Raw genomic sequence first — 20,324 nt, forward strand, 5'->3', positions numbered from 1 at the left:
ACATCCATGGGGAAAAGGAAGGGCTGAGACCGAGATGGGATCACGAGCTGGGAGGAATGCAGTGCGTCCATTCTCATGTGACTGGGCTTTGTGGTCTGGCTCATGGGTGGCAGGCAAATGACAGCTCAGGAGATGGTGTCTGGGAGAGAAAATCCTGGCAGCGGGTTTGAGACATTTTGGACTCTTGGCTATTAGGCTCTTTGTAATACATTTCTATCAAACATCTGCCCTGGAAATGCCACAGTTAAAATTGGAAAGAATGCTAGAAGTTGCCCACTCGAACTGCCCAGTAGTAAAAACACCCTGCAAGAGGGCTGGTCACTCTACTTGGATATCTACAGTGACAGGGGGTCCAGGACTTCCCATGGCACCTTTGTTACACTGCTTAGACAAGAAGCTGAGAAAGAATTTTTGAATTCTAAACAGAAAGCCTGTCTCCTGGTTCTTGTTGAAAGGCTGGGGAAAATGAGGATCCCTTCAAATGTAATATCCTCTGATCATTATCTTTCTCTGCCCCAAACATCCCAATTCTTAACACCAATTTTTAAAACATTCAGCTTTGGTTTTAAAAAAATCAAAGCTATAATAACTATACAGTCAATAAAGAGTCAGTTCTAGAACACTAGGTATAAAAAGCAGCAGCCCTCAAGAACCACTCCCATTTCCTGGCGAGAAATAACCACTTTCACTTCTTATAGCTGACTCTTAGAATATTTACCTCCACTTCTGTAAATAATATACTTGTAGTGTAGTTCATAGGAGAGGGCAATGGCACCCCACTCCAGTACTCTTGTCTGGAAAATCCCATGGATGGAGGAGCCTGGTAGGCTGCAGTCCATGGGGTCGCTCAGAGTCAGATACGACTGAGCGATTTCACTTTCACTTTTCACTTTCATGCATTGGAGAAGGAAATGGCAACCCACTCCAGTGTTCTTGCCTGGAGAATCCCAGGGATGGGAGAGCCTGGTGGGCTGCCGTCTGTGGGTCGCACAGAGTCGGACACGACTGAAGCAACTTAGCAGCAGCAGCAGCAGTGTAGTTCACTGACTTCTCGGTTTTACACATCACCTCCTGATGCTTTACTTTGGACGAGAATTGAGCTCTCTTTCAACCCCCGTCTCATCTACACACCCATAACTCCTTTCCTGCATCCTCTTGACATAGTTACAATATAATTTTGGTTAGAGTAATAGCCTTGCTTTGCATTATTAAGATGCCATAAAGACTGTTCACAGCTGCATCAAGTCATCTGCTGTGCTTACTTTCTCTTTTCTGCACAATATCTCGTTTTCTCTGGAGTTAATAATTGTCTTGGTGGTTCACTGTTTAGTTTTCTGTGTACTTAGCAACAATTCAGCCCCAGACTTTCCTTTCAGGTGTAACTTTCTCACTGCTTTCTAACACATAAGTCAGTCTATCAATTTCATCTCCTTGAATTAATCTCTTCAGTCTCCTGCCACCTGGATTAATGGCTTGCTAGTAGTCCTGCCACAGAGCTGTTACCTGGGCTCTCCATGCCCCTCTTTTAGACTGGGAACCCCCATTTATCGAACCCATGTATTTCTCTTTCTGAGTGGAGTACCTCTGTACTTCCTGCATTACTTTGCACATTTAAATTATGAAAATTTCCTCACACTGAATGAAGAATTTGGCCATATATGGGACAGTGAGTTAAAAAAAAAAATCATCTTCCTTGGCAATATGAAACTGTTGCTCTCTTTTCTTGTACCTTGAAGTGTTGATGCTGAGAAATTCAAAGCTATTCTGAGTCTTGCTCCTTCGTATGAAGCCTGATTTTCTTTCTGGAAGCTTGCAGGACCTTCTCTCTGCTCCAGTGTTTGAGAGGTCACATTTCAGTGACTTGATGGCTCCCTGTCCATTCTCCAAGCTGGGTGCTCTGCATGCTGTGTCCACATAGAGACTCAGGGTGCTCAGTTCTTCAGTTCAGATATTTGTCTTGAAATATTTCTCTCATTTCCTCCTCACATTTTCTCTGGTCTTATTTTTAGCATTCTTATTTTTTGTTCATTGTGCATCCTGGACTGATTTTTAAATTTTTATCTTTTCCCCTGTGTCTTCATATTTTGACTTCATGTTTGGTACAATTTCTTCAACATCATTTTTTAATACTGCTGCTGGTTTTTTTCCCCCCATTCTGCTCATTTTTGATTCCTAAGAGCTACATGTTACTCTCAGAATGATCCTTTCTTTACTTTTCTTTAAACTAGAACCCTGTTTTTGTATTGTGGATATCATGTATTCTCTTAGCACTCTGAGTGAGTGTTATAGGAAACTTGCTTTTTTTTTTTTTTTTTTTTTTTCTGTGCAAGGTCTGTTTCCTCCAGGTGTTTTTTCCAGTTTGCCTGACTTGCTTTTTGGGAAAGAGTTCATTTTCCCTCTGCTAATCCCTGGGAACCAGAGAGGAAGGTTTAACATCCTGAGTGCTCAAGGGGTTACTAATGGGAAGTGTCAACTGCAAATTGACACTTGCCATTGACTCTTGCCATCTACCTCTACAAGGATTAAATCATGCAGCTGCTGATGTTTGGCATCCCCTGAAAGGTGCTCAGGGTAAAGAGCAGAAATGAGGCACTCTGTGCTCTGAGGAAAACTGGCAGAACAGGTCTTCAGATAGTTAAATCTTTTCAGAAGCTGATTTTATGAGCTCAATTCTTATATCTCCTCATATCTAGAAAAGCACTAAAATTCTTCATGGTGAAGATGTTTCCTCATGACTAGCAGAAACATTCTGCAAAAAAAATATGTGCTTGACTGCATGTATTCCCCCTTCATCAAAATCACATATATATATATGGACCTCTCCCACTGCCTCTCTGGAGCAGTTTCTCAGAGCTGAGATGCTGTCTCTGGGCTCATTTTGCCCCAAATAAAACTCAACTCCCAACACTCATGTTGTACATTTCATTTTTAAGTTGACAGAAGCATCAAAGGGGACAGGTGGGCCAGGGGCAGGGAATAGTTAAATGTATTTTCCTTAGCAAAAGGTACTTAAAATCCTGGGGAAATTGTTTTCTTCATAGAACCCCTGCCCCCAAACAAAAACCCACAAAGAATGATTAAAAAGCCATCAAACCAATCACTCTGTCAACAGATGCTATAGGTTTAGTACAAAATGAAAATAATGGAATAGAACCCTCATGTAAATATCAGCTTCAAATACTGACATGTATATAAACATCCTTTTCCAAAATTTTATTCTACAGGGTATCTGAGTTAATGAGAGAAACTGTCTCTTTATGATTCTAATCCAACTAGTAAATAAAGGAAGAAATCATACTCTAGTACTTTGGCTACCTGATGTGAAGAGCTGACTCACTGGAAAAGACCCTGATGCTGGGAAAGATTGAGGGCAGGAAGAGAAGGGGGCGACAGGATGAGGTGGTTGGAACCACGGACTCAACGGACATGAATCTGAGCAAACTCTGAGTGATAGTGCATAGGGTAGCCTGGCATGCTGAGGTCCATGGGGTTGGAAAGAGTCGGACACAACTTAATGACTGAACAATAACAAATGGCCAAATAAAATCCCCGAGGAAATGACAAATCTAGACAACATTCATTAATGGCTGCTATCATCACAGAAAAGATAGACAACCGGACATTATATACCTACTGACAGAAATATGAAATTCACACAAGTTTTCTTGTGCAAAGTTCAATCTCAATCAGATCAAGCCTTGAGATGAGGATCAAATAACTTCGCTAAAGCAAATACACAGGACAGAGAAACAAGTAACACCTCAGGGGAGAATGAAATCAGCCAGATAGAAAACAGAGAAACAATTACGAGGAAAACAAGAAAGAAATTGGAAAATTATAGATTAGAAGCTATTTGAGAGATGTTACTTGCAACATCTGGACCTTGTTTGGATACTGATTACAACCAAAAACTGTTAAAAAATGTATTTTTGTGACAGGAAAACATGAATACTGATTATTTTACGACTTTAAACAAAAGGAGTATTCTGGTTATATTTAAAAGAGATCTTGTCCTTCTATCAATGAAATGTTATGTTATTTGGAGTTTTCTTCAAAATGACCCAGTAGGAGGTAGAAAAAATGAAGAAACAACGGTGACTATGAGTTTAGAATGTTTGGAGATGGGTGACAGACACAGGCAAACTTGCTGTATAATTTATTCTCTCTACTATTGTATATGTTTAAGATTTCCCTTGTGCTCAGTCATGTCCGACTCGTTGTGGCCCCATGGACTGCAGCTTGCCAGGCAAGAAATTTTCCAGGCAAGAACACTGGAGCGGGTTGCCACTTCCTACTCCTGGGGATCTTCCTGACCCAGGGTTCAAATCCATATCTCATCTCCTGCAGTGGTAGGCATATTCTTTACCACTAGCACCACCCGGGAGGCCCAAAATTTCCCTTAATAAAACGTAAAACAAAATGAAAATTCTTCAGTGTTTTAAAATTCTCACTTTTAAGGTTAAGAGGTTTTCCCCAAGTTCAGGTGGACAGGCAATGAGACATCATGGGAAGAACAGGCACATGGTTCCGGGCCCACCTTGACCCTCCTCTTCTCCTCATGCCACATATCCAATCCATAACCATGTCCTGTCCACCTGACTCCCCAAACACCTTCCATATTTGCCCCAGGACTTCTCATCTGGTTTGTGCTAATAGCCTCTTACCAGCTTTCCCTGCTCCCTGCCTCCCCCATCACTTAGTCTCCATAGTATCTTTGCAAAATGTGAGTGAGATACAATTACTGAAATGGTTAAAATATTGCAGCAGTTTTTCACTGCACTTGTCTACACTCCTTTCCACGTTCCTGATACCCTTCTAACCTTGTGAGTCATCTTTGTCTTTCCCCTTAGCACTGGTTTTCACTATTTCCTCAAGCTTAACAAGTGCTTTTGTGCCTTGAGGCCTCTCTTCCTGATATGACTTTTTCCCAGATCCTTAAAATACTGGGCTTTTTTTTTCCCCCCACTAGACAAATCTCAGCTCACATGCCAGTTACTCAAAGATAACTTTCTTGACTCACTTTCTTCCCCACTTCCCAGTTCCTCTCCATCTCATCACTGTGTCATTTTCTTCATTTCACTCAGAAATGTTGTTTACTTATTTATGTGCTTAGTTGTTCTTGATCTATTTTTCTCCAACAGCCTTGCCCAAGCAACGTAAGTTTCTGGAGAGCAGCCGACACTGGTGCTTTGAGAAGACACATGCTGGACATTATGTTCCTGTGCTGTTGGAAATGGTATGCAATAGAAGATACAGGAAAGCAGTGAAAACTGGCATCTCTTATCATGGCTCAGGTCGTAAAGAATCAACCTGCAACGTAGGAGACCCATGTTCCATCTCTGGATCAGGAAGATCCCCTGGAGAAGGAAATGGCTACCCACTCCAGAATTCTTGCCTGGGAAATCCCATGGACAGAGGAGCCTGGCAGCCTACAGTCCATGGGGTCACAAGTCAGACACAATTTAGCAACTAACCACCACCATCATACAATTTAAGCTAAATCTAACAATTACTCCTGTTTAATGAAGAATTTGGTGGGTCTTCGGTCCCAGTTCCTGGGAGGTAACCTCATATGCCTTGGAATTTCCCAAGATAAGACTGACTTCGTTATTCACGGTAGACCCTAAATAGTTTGTGCTAATGAGATGATTCAGGATGTGGACTGGCCAGGCCAGAAAGACCAATCACATGATTGGAACCATGTGATATTGCAGGACCACTGGGAGAAAAAGGGGCTGGAGATGAAGCCATGTGGGCAGTGACTCAATCAATCATGCCTAGCAATGAGGCCCCAATAAAAATTCTGGGCAACAAAGTCCAGAGCTGCAGTGAGCTTCCCTGGCTGGCAATACTCTTAGAGGACTGTCACACTTGAAACCACAAGGGCAATCCTGAGCCCTTCCCACTGGAGTGCTCATTACAACAACTCACCTGATAAGATCCAAGGGCTGCTTTTTGTATATGCTTCGAGGATGAGCCCATTCCCTGTACAGAAGGTACCGCTCATTGGGGCAGCTGAGGTCCTCCGATGGGGTGCTGAAGTTGCACTGGGAAGAAGCAGCAAAGAAACGAGCATCACAATCGGTATGTGTTTGCATTTGCGTGTTCTGTTGGCTAAATGTGGCCCTAACATGTCACAGTCATTTGTAAATGAGGGGTCTCATTTGCTGGAACAGACCGGGCCCCTCTGTCCATGGGATTTTCCAGGCAAGAGTACTGGAGTGGGGTGCCATTGCCTTCTCTGGGAAATACCATGTAGTCCTTAGGAATTCTCAACTGGGAGTAATACTAATGCCTGGAGGGCCATTTGTGAATGTGGGTAGAAAGGAATGCTTGGATGTTACAATCCCAGGGACCACCGCAGGTACCTTGTGAGAACCCCGAGGATACTTAATGTACTGTAAGTGGACCAGCTCTAAATAATGAAAACCTGGGCTAGCTCAAGGGCCCAAACTCTCATGGCAGAGGAACGCCTGACAGCCCAGTCCCCTCCTTGGACACCCAGAGCAACCAGCTGTTTAGTGACGGCGTCAGTTCTAAAACCCAGGCTTTTTTGTCCCTCAATTCAGCAGTAATTCTGTGAAAATACAGAATATAAACAACAAAAAAAGCCTGATGTGATGTTATACATTTAGCTTATTCAAGAAACCAAACTTCCTGCCTCTGCTTAAATGCAATCTCTCTTCTGTCCACCTGACTCACCTTCCTTCCCTCATACTAGAATCAGAATTACCTGGCTCCACCACTTGCTAGCTGGATGACCTTCTGGAAGTCAGTTAGCCTCTCCATTCATCAATTTCCTCATCAATAAAATGGGGATAATAATTCTACCCACCTCAAAGACTTGTTAAGATGATCGACTCAGCCACAGCAATGTTCAAAGTCCCTGGCATATAATAACTACTGACAGATGTTATTATCAACCAGAAAATTATTAATATTAAAGTTTTAACATGAGTCCTGACCTCTACTTGCCTGCCTTCTAAATACCTCATGAGATCATCCCTTAGCCTGGACGTGGGACCAGCGCAATTACAGGAAGATTTAGTGGAAAAGAACTGGGCATGGGCAGATGTCCACTGAGTACTACACAGCCTTGACATCCCATACTGATAATCATGACAGCTATTTGCAAGTGTACCCAAGTTTATATCATGCTCACTGCTAGTCTTGTTGGTGCACAAATATAAAATACACGGACTGTCAGGTTGGACTGCTCTGTTGGGTCTTTTAGCAGGAAACTCAGCATCTGCTTCCCCATCCAGCTCCCAGTTCTCTGTGCATGTGTATCAAGGAGCATGCCTGCTATTCCAGTTTTATTATCTTACACAGTACATTTCAATACTGTCTTCATCCACAAATACATGTATTTCACAGTAGCGATTATCAATGAGTCTTTGCTTTGTTTGGCCTTTTAGTTCAGTTCAGTCGCTCAGACTGACTCTGTCAGACTCATGTCTGACTCTGTGTGACCCCATGGACTGCAGCAGGCCAGGCCTCTCTGTCCATCACCAACACCCAAAGTTTACTCAAACTCACGACCATTGAGTCAGTGATGCCATCCAACCATCTCATCCTCTGTCGTCCCCTACTCCTCCTGCCTTCAATCTTTCCCAGTATCATGGTCTTTACAAATGAGTCAGTTCTTCGCATCAGATGGCCAAAGTATTGAAGTTTCAGCTTCAGCATCAGTCCTTCCAATGAACATTCAGGACTGATTTCCTTTAGGATGGACTGGCTGTATCTCCTTGCTGTCCAACGAGTTTTCTCAAGAGTTTTCTCCAATACCACAGTTCAAAAGCATCAATCCTTCAGTGCTCAGCTTTCTTTACAGTTCAACTCTCACATCCATACATGACCACTGGAAAAACCATAGCTTTGACTAGATGGACCTTTGTTGACAAAGTAATGTCTCTGCTTTTTAATGCTGTCTAAGTTGGTCATAACTTTTCTTCCAAGGAGAAAGCATCTTTTAATTTTACGGCTGCAGTCACCATCTGCAGTGATTTTGGAGCCCCCCAAAAATAAAGTCTGACACTGTTTCCACTGTTTTCCCATCTATTTGCCATGAAGTGATGGGACCAGATGCCATGATCTTCGTTTTCTTAATGTTGAGCTTTAAGGCAACTTTTTCACTCTGCTCTTTCACTTTCATCAAGAGGTTCTTTAGTTCTTCTTCACTTTCTGCCATAAGGGTGGTGTCATCTGCATATGTGAGGTTATTGATATTTCTCCTGGCAATCTTGATTCTAGCCTGTGCTTCATCCAGTCCAGCATTTCTCATGATGTACTCTTTGGCCTCAGAGATCCAGATAAACTGATAGTGAATATAACAAAGTAACAGAGCAATATAAAACAGGATTTTATTTATTTTAATGACAGACTTTTAAGAGCTTAGGTAAAACATCCTTGCATTTATAGAATCATTAAGCTTCTACAGCAGTCACATTTTAAAATTTTCATTTCATGAGTGATCTTATCAGCTAGAGGAGTGCTCTTGAATTTGAGGAGTTGCTGTCATCTCAGTACGCTGTCCTTAAAAAATGTCAACACTCTGCTGTATTGCCATCCTGACAAGAACCCTGACAGATGCCTTTTTAGAAGCCCTGTGATATTCCAGGACACAGTTTGAAGATGGTTATTTCAGAGGAGAAAATGCCTGCCTGAATTCCAGAAAATGGTAAATGAAATGATCTAACATATTTTTCTTACAAAGAACCAATACTTTTCTGGTTGATAATAATATCTGTCAGTAATTATGAAAACAGCTGACAGATATATAGTACTTATTATGTGCCACGAACTGTTCTAACATCCATGTGGATGAACTGATCCTCATAACAACTCTACGAGATAGGAATTATCATTATCCCCATTTTACTGACAAGGAAATTGATGAATAGAGAGGTTAAGTGACTTTCACAAGATCCTCCAGCTCGAAAGGTGTTTGAGTCTGAGTCTATGCTCTTAATTGGTCCACACATTAACTCTGGGAAATGCTGTCTATTCATTCGTTCACTCATTTTAACTAAGGGTTTTTCCCTGTGCCTGGGATTCAGCAGTAAACAATACAACACGATTCCTGCCCTAAATGAACTTACAATCTTGCAATATGTCCTCTTCATTTTACCAAGGAAGAAACAAGTTCAAGAAGGTTAGCCTTTCCCTAACATTAGAATACATTTTAGATATTTTATTTCATTTTTGCCATTTGACTTACATCATGGAGAGGGAAAGCGGCCTTGTAGATTCCAGAGTTTACGAGTTTGTTAATCCCAAACTTTTTAACATTGTCCCTTACTTGGTACATTATCCGAGAAAGAATGAAGTAAACCTAAAAAAGATTCCAAAATAGAGTGTGTAGTTTATACAGTGTAACTAGCCAATCATTGCTTCCTGTCCTAACAGGAATCTGTAGGTGTATTACTTTTCTTTCTTTCTTTTTTTGGGGGAGCTTATAAAACCCAAACCAAACCAACCAAATTAAACCACTAATTATTCAACAGTAGGTTTTAAATCACCCCAAGACAGCAGCTAAATTGGGTTTAGACTTACAATGCGGCTTCTGGTGGCTGGATTGAAGAATGTGTCTCTATCTTGAATGTAAAAGTCATTCATGCGGTTCTTCTCAAACGGGGCAGTGAAAAACTCTTGCTCTGGCTTGATGATACTTTCATCCACTTGGAGGAGTTTGGTAAACCAGTTGAAATTATCAAAGGCTGAGGACCGGGTTTTCAGATCATTGGGTTTCAGAGGCAATTTGATGTGCATTATCTCTGCGTAGGTACACAGCACCTCCCATGGGGCATGGACTTTTACAAATACGAGCTTGTCATCCACAAGCTATATTGAGAGGATAAGCATACAAACCAGGGAACCAAATCAACTACCGACATTTTCACAAATTGAAAACAGATTATTCTTATGTTGTAGTTCTTTCATAAAATCACCAATATTTTAGATGAAGAAAAGCAAATGTGTTACTAGTCCAAATTAGTAACTAAACATAAAAACATTATATTGTAGTGTTATCGTAATGACAAGTTTTAAAATTTCTTAGACCAAGGAGAAGGCTGTTTATTATATATCTGTTCAATGTCATTATGTGATCATTAAAAAGGATTTAAAAGAACTATATTTATTAATATATAAATGCATTTATTATATGATAAAGAGAGAAAAGCAAACTTTAAAACTGTGAAATGATAATTTCCTTTTAAGGGAAAAATGTATATATTTGAGTAAAAGAACATATTTAGAAGGACAAGATTATTTATGGATAAAGTACAGATGATTTTCAATTCCACTATTCTTACATTTTCTAATTTTGGGGGGGGTAAACTATCATTTGTATTATATAAAAATCTTTAAAAAGGTTCTATTCATACATAGATTTATTATTAGATTCTTTGGCTATTAAGAAAGATCCATGGTTTTTATCAGCAACAAACATATACTCTATAGTGCAGATTCTGACTGACTCCCGTCCCAGCCTGCACTTAAGGCGTGGCTGGGGTTACATGTTTCAAATGCCTTTCCAGCACTCTGAGTGACAGGCTAGTTCCCAGGAGCAACAGTCAGCTGGCGGTTGGAAAGGGTCTGACACTTACGGATCTGGTTGCTTCTAGCTGCAGACCATCACAGATGAGGTTAGATTCATATGCTTGTCTTTTTCTCTGCCAAAAGAAATTGGAAATATGTTAGGCCTTCAGTTTTACCGGGGCGGGGGGTGGGGGGGAACCTATGTGTTTTTTTAATTAAAAAAAAAATCAAACCAATTTGAACTTAATGAAGAGATACATTTGCTCAAAACAGCACAGAAGCAACGAGGTGCTCTGCCTGTTGGTGGCGTGTGGGTTGAGACTCCTCAGAGGCAATGCTGTGAGAATAACTGGATTCTCCTGCGACTCTGGAGGACCCTTGGTTGTCCTGTAGGTTTCTGGCCACTTGAGGTACATAAAAATCTCCAGCTTTGGCACAATTTCAAAGACTTTTTTTGGCTTATGACAGATTGTATATATAAGTGGAGGTTTTGGAGTCCTGCTCACCCATGGAATATACCAGAGTTACAGTCCAGATCTGACATTCTAGATTATTATAATTTTGTTTCTACATCAGACATTGAAATAGTTTGGTTTTGGATGTATATATTTCATCTTTACATGCCTTGACCAATTTTAATAAAACAACACACAATTTTGGTAAAAGGTAAGAAATTTTTCTCTTTGTAAGATTGAAATGTTAGTGAAGCTATAAAACACACACCTAAATCTACCAAATGAACTGATAATACATCTGACAATGTTACAGGGCCATTTATATGAACCACATAGTGAAACATATCTCAACTAAGATGTTAAAAACAGAGGGAGTAAAGGAAGAATATATTTCTAAAAAACAAAAACAAAACCACATAAAATATAAACTAGAATTTCCATCTTTAGTAATCACAGGAGGTGAACTGGACCAATTCTCCCACTGAAGACAACTAAAAATGCTGCATTAAAATCAGTTTTTAACTTCAGCAGTTAACAGGATAGAGAGGAATTACTGGGCCAATGTTCTGTATCTAGTGGGTTGGGCAGTCAGGCCACTGTGCCCATGCTCTGCCCACTGTGGACGGACAGAGAGGGAGCTCAGCTGCTGTGCCACATACAGCACCTAGAACATAGAAAGCACCTAATAAATTAAAGTGGATGCTGCATGTAAAAAGGTCCAAGGTGAAAAAATACACCTGGCATTTGACTTAATGTGAGTGCCAGTGGAATCCCTAATATATTTTGTGGAAGTATGAGAAACAGAATATTGCTTTATTTTCATATATTTAATAAAGTTATATAGTATTAATACTTACTGTGCCAGACACTGTTCTAAGAGCTTTACAAATATAATACGTTTGTTACACATGAGCACAAAATAGTCACTTAGAGAAAAACATCAAGTGCTATACACAAATAAGCCAAACTTATTATTAGGAAAGGCCAGTGAGATGAGAGCTAGGGGGTGAGATGGGGGTGTGGAGGTACAGCTTTCCCATTGTTCCCAGCAGGTGGCTGCCCCCTCTGCCCGCCTCCCACCCCCTATCTCTGCAGTGCACTCTGCTAGGATTTTCAGTCTTCTCTACCCCTCATTCACCATCTGTCCACGTCAATTGGGAAGGTGGTTCAGACCCACTCTGCTTGGTACCTAAGCAGTATTTCTTCACCTTAGACTCAAACCCTCATACTTCAATTCCTGCATGGCAGCCCAAGCATTGTTCCAGATGGAGTCTTTCTTTACTATTGTGTAAAAGCATTTCTGATCTTTCCAGCCACACCTGACAGAGTACTCAGCAGGAGTACATGCCCAATACATGTTTGTTGAAAGAATATACTCAACAAACATTAATTTGTTCTACAAACATTTCCTGAGAGCACTCTTCAAAGTGATGAAGATTCAAAGAGGAATCTGAAATGGTCTGCTGCAGAGGATCTACAAAGTCAGCATCCAGGGATCTAGGACTGTGTCCAATACAAAAGGACTGGAACACTCATTCATGGGTCTAAGGCACTGTAATGGACGCCCGTCATTCTATATAACCACTCAGCATTTCCACTCCCGCCAGAGCCCCACGTCCCCTACAGCGAATAAAAACAGACACACCTATTCCTTGTCTCCCATGAGTTCGCTACTGGCAAGTGAGTAGCTATTAAGCAGACCACTTAAGACTCTAATCAGAAGCTGGAGATGCAAAGAAGTCAGGCCAAGCAGAACTCCTCCTGGGGCGGCTGGGAGAATGGGAGCCAGTGACAGCAGTGGCAGAGGTCTCAGCAGGAGCTTTCGGGGAGGACTGCTGGTCAGAAGTGACCAGAAGCAGTTCTGGACCATGGGGAGCAACCTTGCTTTGTCCCAGACCAGCTGTGAAATGGAATTTGGAGCACTGACTCTGGCTGCCTCGTCTCCAGGTTTTGTTTGTCCGAGTCTTCCAATGAATCTGTGAGCTCCCTAATATTCTTTACTAATAGACTCTTTGTTTCTTTGTCTGCTTAAATTAGAGCTAATTTCTGTTACTTGCCAGCAAGAATCCTAATAGGGTAATAACGATGAACTAGGGAAAATCTGTTAGGCTAAAAGCAAAATCACTGTGCAGTATAGGGAGGGGTGTTCTGTGCAGACCGGACACTCTGACTTCCTCTCTTTCTGGGGAGATGCCTCAACCTGAGGTTGTACAAATGGCGACCCAGCTTGTCCCACTAGAGGTCATAAGTAGAATTCAACTGTCTTTTGGAGTCAGGCAGCAATAATTTCAGTTAGGATGTGAAAGCTCAGACTCAAGGCTTTTAGCTCACATGAACAAATGTCCTTCTAGTTAGATGACTAGGTGGTTGTTGTTCAGTCACTCAGCCGTGTCCGACTCTTTGCAACCCCATGGACGGCAGCACTCCAGGCTTCCCTGTTCCTCACAATTTCCCAGAGTTTGCTCTGACTCATGTCCATTGAGTCAATGATGCCATCCAACCACCTCATCCTCTGTCATCCCTTCTCCTCCTGCCCTCAATCTTTCCCAACTTTTCCAGTGAGTCAGCTCTTCCCATCAGGCAGCTAAAGTACTAGAGCTTCAGCATCAGTCCTTCCAATGAATATTCAGGACTGATTTCCTTTAGGATTGACTGGCTTGATCTCCTTGCAGTCCAAGGGGTTCTCAAGCATCTTCTCTAGCAACACAGTTTCTAGAAGGCTAGGAGAATCAGTTAAAAGGGCAGCTTCTTGGGTGGCTTAATGGGTGTGTGAACAATGAAGTGATGGTAGTAAGAAACCATATACCTGTGTTAACTCATAAAATTCCACAGTTCCCACCAAAAGCATACCGTGATGCACAACTGTCCCCTTCCTGGCCCCCCTCCTCCACTGGGGAGTGGCTCCAAAAGTTTGAAGGTGCTCCTTGCATTCGACACTTCACTTCAGGACGCTTCAAGCGCTGTGGTCTCCTTCCTCAGACAAATGCAGCCACTCACAAAAAGTCCTGTGCATGCCGCCTCTCTTAGGAGGACACCATCTTTCTCCTGGGTATCAGGAGATCACACCTTTTTCCTGTTTTTCCTGAGTTTGCTTCGGCAATACCTTCTCTTTTCAGTCCTTTATCTTCATTGCTTTTATTCAGCAAACAAACACCTTAAATGTTTCTTTTCTTAAAGAATATAAAATCCTCCCTCAGGCCTGGCTGCTCTTTAAAGGGCTATCATTCCTGTCCCTAGGGATGTCTGTCTTTTAATCTTGATATCCTTAGCACTTAGAATGGGCCTAAAGTGGAAGAAACAAGCAACAGATGTCTGATGAAAGAAGGAATGAGTGGATGGTGCATGGATGGCTACCGGTTTTGTGGGAATTGACTGAGGAATGTAGTGTAGCAACCAGGCGCCTCTTTCCTGAGCTCCCCTTCCCCCACAGCGCTCCAAGAACTTTTACTTAGGGGCATTACAGGACATAATGGAGAAAGAGAGATAGAGTTTAATTCTGGAACGTGCTAGCACCAAATAGCTCCAGGGTACCCAGAGCAGGAAGACATCTCTTGATCCCCTGGGAGTCTAAATTACCAGATGACAAAAGGGGGCCAGTTCAGAGAACCTGCAAAGAACTAGCCCCACGAGAGGGCAGTTGCATCATCACGCATACCAAACACAAACTACTCCTGCCTTGGCTGTATCCGCTGCATCAGCCATGACCGTGACAAGCGGCATGGTGCAAACTAGACATGGTTAGATTCCGAGTCAAAATTTAAATCCTGGTCCTGCCATTTGCTAGCTCTGTGACGTTGGGCAAATAAACTCTGCAAGTATCAGTGGCTTCATCTCAAAGGTGGTGTAAGAAATAGCTTCATAAGTATAAAGTCCTCAGCATAAGGCCTGACACATAATAAGCCCATAATAAGACATGTTAACCATTGTTATTTCCTTTCTCTGTCTTCAAATATGCTCAGCCTCCTTTATTCCTTAAAAAAAAAAAAAAAAAAGTCCTCTCTACCTTGTAAGCCTCAGAGGCTCACCTCTTTTATCTAATGTCAAACACCATAACAAAAACAAGCAACCCTAATCATTTAGCTTCCACAGTGTACACCCAGTGACAGCTTAATCCCTCCCACAGGATACCAATGACATTATTTTACCAGAACTCCAGGAACTGGATCTTAAATCTGAGTCATTTAGCTCACTCTCCTCTTGACTCTATACACTATATTGTCCCAGTCCTCAGGTTACCTTCTTTGATATATAATGGATGTATATATCCTTCTGGACTTCCCTGGTGGCTCAGTTGGTAAAAGTGTCTGCCTACGATGCGGGAGACCCAGGTTCGATCCCTGGGTCAGGAAGATCCCCCTGGAGAAGGAAATGGCAACCCACTCCAGTACTTTTGCCTGGAAAATCTCATGAATGGACGGAGAAGCCTGGTAGGCTACAGTCCATGGGGTCACAAAAAGTCAAACACAACTTAGTGACTTCACTTTCATATATCCTTTTCATTCTCTGAAGAAAGAATTAATACTGTTAAAATGGTCATACTACTTAAAGTAGTATGACAGATTGAATGCACTCTCTATCAAAATACCCATGACATTTTTCACAGAACAAATAATTCTGAAATTTATATGGAAGCACAAATGACCCAGAGTCGCCAAAGCAATCCTGGGAGAAAAGAACAAGACTGGAGGTATAACCCTTCTAGACTTCAAACTATACTACAAAATTAAACTAATCAAAAAAAAAAAAAAGCAAGGTATTGGCTCAGAAACAGACACACAGATCAATGGAACAGAATAGACAGCCCAGAAATAAACCCACTCGTTTATGGTCAATTAATTTATGATAAAGGAGGCAGAAATATACAATGGAGAAGAGAGTGTCTTCAATAAGTGGTGCTGGAGAAGCTGGACAGCTACATGCAAAACAATGAAATCAGAACATTCCTTCATACCATATACAAAAATAAAAACTTAAAATGGTTTAAAGACTAATTTAAAGCCCTAAGTATAAGATATGACATCATAAAACTCCTAGAAGAAAATACAAGCAAAACATTCTCAGACATAAATTATAGCAATATTTTCTTAGCTAAGTCTCCCAAGGAAAAAGAAATAAAAGCAAAAATAAACAAATAGGACCTAATCCAACTTAAACATTTCTGAACAGCAAAGGACACCATCAATGAAAGGAAAAGACAATGAAAAGAAAATGAGAAGAGAGATTTGCAAATTATGAGGCCAAAAAGGGGCTAATAACCAAAATATGTAAACAGCTCACATAACTCAATATATTAAAAAGAAATGCTGATTTTAAAATGGGCAGACATTTTTGCAAAAAAGAAGACATACAGATGACTAACAGGCACATGAAAAGATGCTCAACACCATTAATTATTAAACAAATGCAAATCAAAACCATAAGGAGAAGGTCTCCCTGGTGGTTCAGTTCCACGTTCCCAATGGAGGGGGCTCCATGTTCAATCTAAGGCTCCACATTCCCAATGGAGGGAGCTCAGGTTCAATCCCTGGTCGGGGAACTCGATCCCACATGCCACAACTAAGAGGCTGCATGCCACGACTAAAGATCCTGCATGCCACAACAAAGACTGAAGATCCCACATGCCATAACTAAGAGCTGGCACAGCCAAATAAATAAATAAAAATATTTTTAAAAAACACAATGATATATTGCCTCACAGCTGTAAGAGTGACTAATATTAAAAAGTCAACAAATAACAAATGCTGTCAAGAATGTGGAGAAAAGGAAATTCCTGTACACTGATGATTGGAATGTAAACTGGTACAGCCACTGGTGAAGCCAGTATGGAGTTTCCTCAAAAAACTAAACTACAATTACCATGTTATCCAACAATTCCACTCCTGGGTATATACTGGAAAGAACAAAAACTCTAATTTGAAAAGATACATGCACCCCAATGTTCATAGCAGTACTATATACAAGAGCCAAGATGTGGACACAATCCAGTGATTGTCTTAAGAAGATGTGATACACACACACTTGTGAGCTCAGGTACACACACACACACACACACACACACACACACACACACACACACACAGTGGAATGCTACTCAGCTGTAAAAAGAATGACATATTTCCATTTGCAACAACATGGATAGACCCAGAGATTATTAGGCGTAGTGAAATAAGTCAAAGACAACTGCTACATAATACCATTTATACGAGGAATCTAAACTATAAGTGAATACATATACAAAACAAACTATTTATTCACAAATTGTTGAATGTTTTAGTTGTTTCTAATTTTTCATAATTACGAAAATTCTTGTAGAATAAGTTTTGTGTATCCTCCTCAGAATAAAGTCCTAGATGCAGAATTGTTGAAAAGTGCATACAACTTAAACTTCTTTAATAGATATTGCTGTACTGCCACTGAGAAAAAGTTATACTATAGCGTATGCAATTTTAGTTCTTATTTGGTTCTTTACAAAGACCTTGTAAGATATTTACCTGATATCTCTTGATAACTGGCAGATCTTGGAGTTGGTTTATAATGCCCTCTGTTTTATTACTAACTATAAATACTTAAATAGTTGAACCAAGGAAAGGGCATTTTTATTTGCTTAAACATGTTAATATATCACCTTGGTGTTACTTTAATAAGACAGTTCTTGTTATTTCCCTTTGGCATGGCAGTTCACAAAGAACTAGTGGAATATTTAAAAAATTGATCAAACCAGTTTTCTTGGTTTGTCAGGTTGCTAAAGTAAATTAGCATATGTGCTATATTTGTCAAACAGGAATACATCAGGAAAAGACTGCTTACTTAAGAAAAGATTGCTTAAATCTATTTAATATGAGATCATCAGCTTTACTGCAGTGTAGAATTTATACTTGGATAAGTAACCGTGTTCCTGACATTTAAAAAAAATTAGGGTAGAGCTGTCTTCCATGTTAAAAATGAAAGAAAATTAATATTGCATATTGAATGACATACTCATTTCTTAATAAATATTTGCTGAATAAATGAGTATCTGAGGCCACACGGTTTTTAACTAAAAATTATCTATGTACCTTATTGGAAACCTTACAGGTAAGAATCTAAACCTATGTTTATAGTCTATGGTGTGTATTCGGCAGCACAAAATGATTAAACCAGACTGACTGGCTCTGAAAAAAGCCCAGTCATATGCGAGATTATGTTGTAAGTTCCTCTGTCTCTAGGAGAGTAAATTCTCTGGCACTGTAACCTGGATCTCTCTCTTTCTTTTCAACCTACTTCTAGCAAAGCCAAAGAGACTATAATCACTGAGGATCTACGGACATCACAAAAAGAGGCACATGATTCTGCTACTGTCAGTGGAGAATGGTACTTGGGGTTCAAAGTAGAGAAGGACAAGAGCACTTATCCCACCCCAGAAACTGAAATTTTATTCATACCTCTTATGGGAGGTTAATAAAGCTGTCAGAGAAATAAAGAATAAAGCAATCAAAATCACAAAGGACAGACTGGCATAATTAAGGCAGCTTTCTGTCCCCTAAGCACCTGAGATTGCACATCTCATTTGGCTTAATAAAGTCATTGTTGGGAAGGACTTGCTTGTGAATTATACAGTAATAATACTGATTTTAAACACCAATTTCTACCATTTCCTTTATGTTGCTCTGCTTTATTGCATAAAAAGCAGGGGTTGCAATGTCTAAGAAGATTGCTAAATACACTCTGATGATAATATATCAGCATAAATCAGTTGAGATTAATGAAATAGATTTATTTCAAATATTCTTCCAGCTTTGTCAGACAAAATACTGACGCTGCTGTCACTGTACTTCTCAACTTGCCAATCTTTGTTACGCCTATGGAGTTGGGTAAGAAGTAAACCAAAGGGACTTAATTTGTGCAAAAATATTTCTTTCTAATTACTCAAAGTGCTTCTTACTTGGTAAGGTCTGGTAAGCAGGAATACATTATTTAATTGGGACTTAAATTCACGTGTTGTTGATAAAACATTGAATGTTAGTGGACTGATGTAGGTGACATATGTTCATAAGGAGACAGAAAACAGACAAGCGTCCTAAATGACAAGCATAGAAAGGAAGTGAATATGTAGCTGAAGCTTATTTCCAACTTTTCTTTTTAAATTAGCATTTTTGGTGTAATTATGAAAATAAATAAATGGTAACTTAGAAATTTTCCAAGAAGGAAAAAAAAAAAATCACCTGTTATCAATCCACTGCTAGGATAACTCGGAGAAGGCGATGGCACCCCACTCCAGTACTCTTGCCTGGAAAATCCCATGGACAGAGGAGCCTGGAAGGCTGCAGTCCATGGGATCGCTGAGGGTTGGATACGACTAAGTGACTTCACTTTCACTTTTCACTTTCATGCATTGGAGAAGGCAATGGCAACCCACTCCAGTGTTCTTGCCTGGAGAATCCCGGGGACGGGGGAGCCTGGTGGGCTGCCGTCTATGGGGTCGCACAGAGTCGGACACGACTGAAGCGACTTAGCAGCAGCAGCAGCTAGGATAACTACTGTAAACACTTCAGGGCAGTGTTTTCTACCTGCTTCTATGAACAGCCTGAAGCGCCCTAGTTACAATGCAGATTCTAGGGCCTCTCTTCTCTACATGTTGGCTCAGTACATACAGGACAGGCCTGGATAATCTAGTTTTAACATGCAAAGCAGACTATTCTTATCATCAGGCAAATTTAAGAAATACTATTTTCTTTTTTCCCCCAAACTTTAAACTTTTTATTGTGCATTGAGGTTTAGCCCATTAACAATGTTGTGGTAGTTTTGGGTGAACAGTGAAGGAACTCAGCCATACATATACATGTATCCATTCTCTCCCAAACCCCATCCCATCCAGGCTGGCATGTAACGATGAACAGAGTTCCATGTGCTATACAATAGGTCCTCGCTGGTCATCCATTTTAACACAGCAGTGTGTATGTGGCCTTCCCAAAGTCCCTAACTATCCCTTCCCTCCCAGCAACCCTAAGTTGTTTAGGAAATACTATTTTCTTAGAGCATATCTTTTCTGTGCACATAAGCAAGCACTTCTTTTATGATTATTTATTTTCTTCATGCCTGTTCTGTTTGAGAATTTGGTATAGTTGATGTTGCCCAGCTCTTTACCCTTTTACAGAAAATGAGGCACAAGTACCTGTTTGTCTAGGGCAAATGACAGCTGTTTCATTCAGAACTAACTCAGAAGGACTAATCTGGAAAAGGATTTTTCTCTTCTCCACCTCTTTCTGAGATGAAGTAGAATAAACAGATTTTACTTTTCAGAATTTCACTGTCCTCTGCATTTGTCTGTTTTTAAGGATTAGACCCAAG

The 20,324-nt window shown here is 40.6% G+C and overlaps 1 protein-coding gene and 1 non-coding gene across 4 annotated transcripts in view; one reads left to right on the forward strand and one right to left on the reverse strand.

Annotated features, from left to right (window-relative positions):
* ANO6 (anoctamin 6) overlaps window positions 1–20,324 on the reverse strand; it is a 234,919-nt gene that overhangs the window by 66,748 nt on the left and 147,847 nt on the right. For all 3 annotated transcript variants that reach the window (XM_002687355.6, XM_005206409.5, XM_059886920.1), the window contains 4 exons: window positions 10,611–10,676; window positions 9,556–9,843; window positions 9,221–9,334; window positions 5,932–6,047 (listed from right to left, as the gene is read on the reverse strand). In XM_002687355.6, the coding sequence (XP_002687401.2) occupies window positions 5,932–6,047; window positions 9,221–9,334; window positions 9,556–9,843; window positions 10,611–10,676 (584 nt within the window). The remainder of the gene's footprint in view (window positions 1–5,931; window positions 6,048–9,220; window positions 9,335–9,555; window positions 9,844–10,610; window positions 10,677–20,324) is intronic.
* Window positions 15,274–15,347, forward strand: TRNAR-ACG (transfer RNA arginine (anticodon ACG)). The gene has a single exon. It is a non-coding gene; the product is annotated as a tRNA-Arg (tRNA).

This window comes from Bos taurus, chromosome 5, assembly GCF_002263795.3.
Source record: "Bos taurus isolate L1 Dominette 01449 registration number 42190680 breed Hereford chromosome 5, ARS-UCD2.0, whole genome shotgun sequence".
Taxonomy (NCBI): Eukaryota; Metazoa; Chordata; class Mammalia; order Artiodactyla; family Bovidae; genus Bos; species Bos taurus.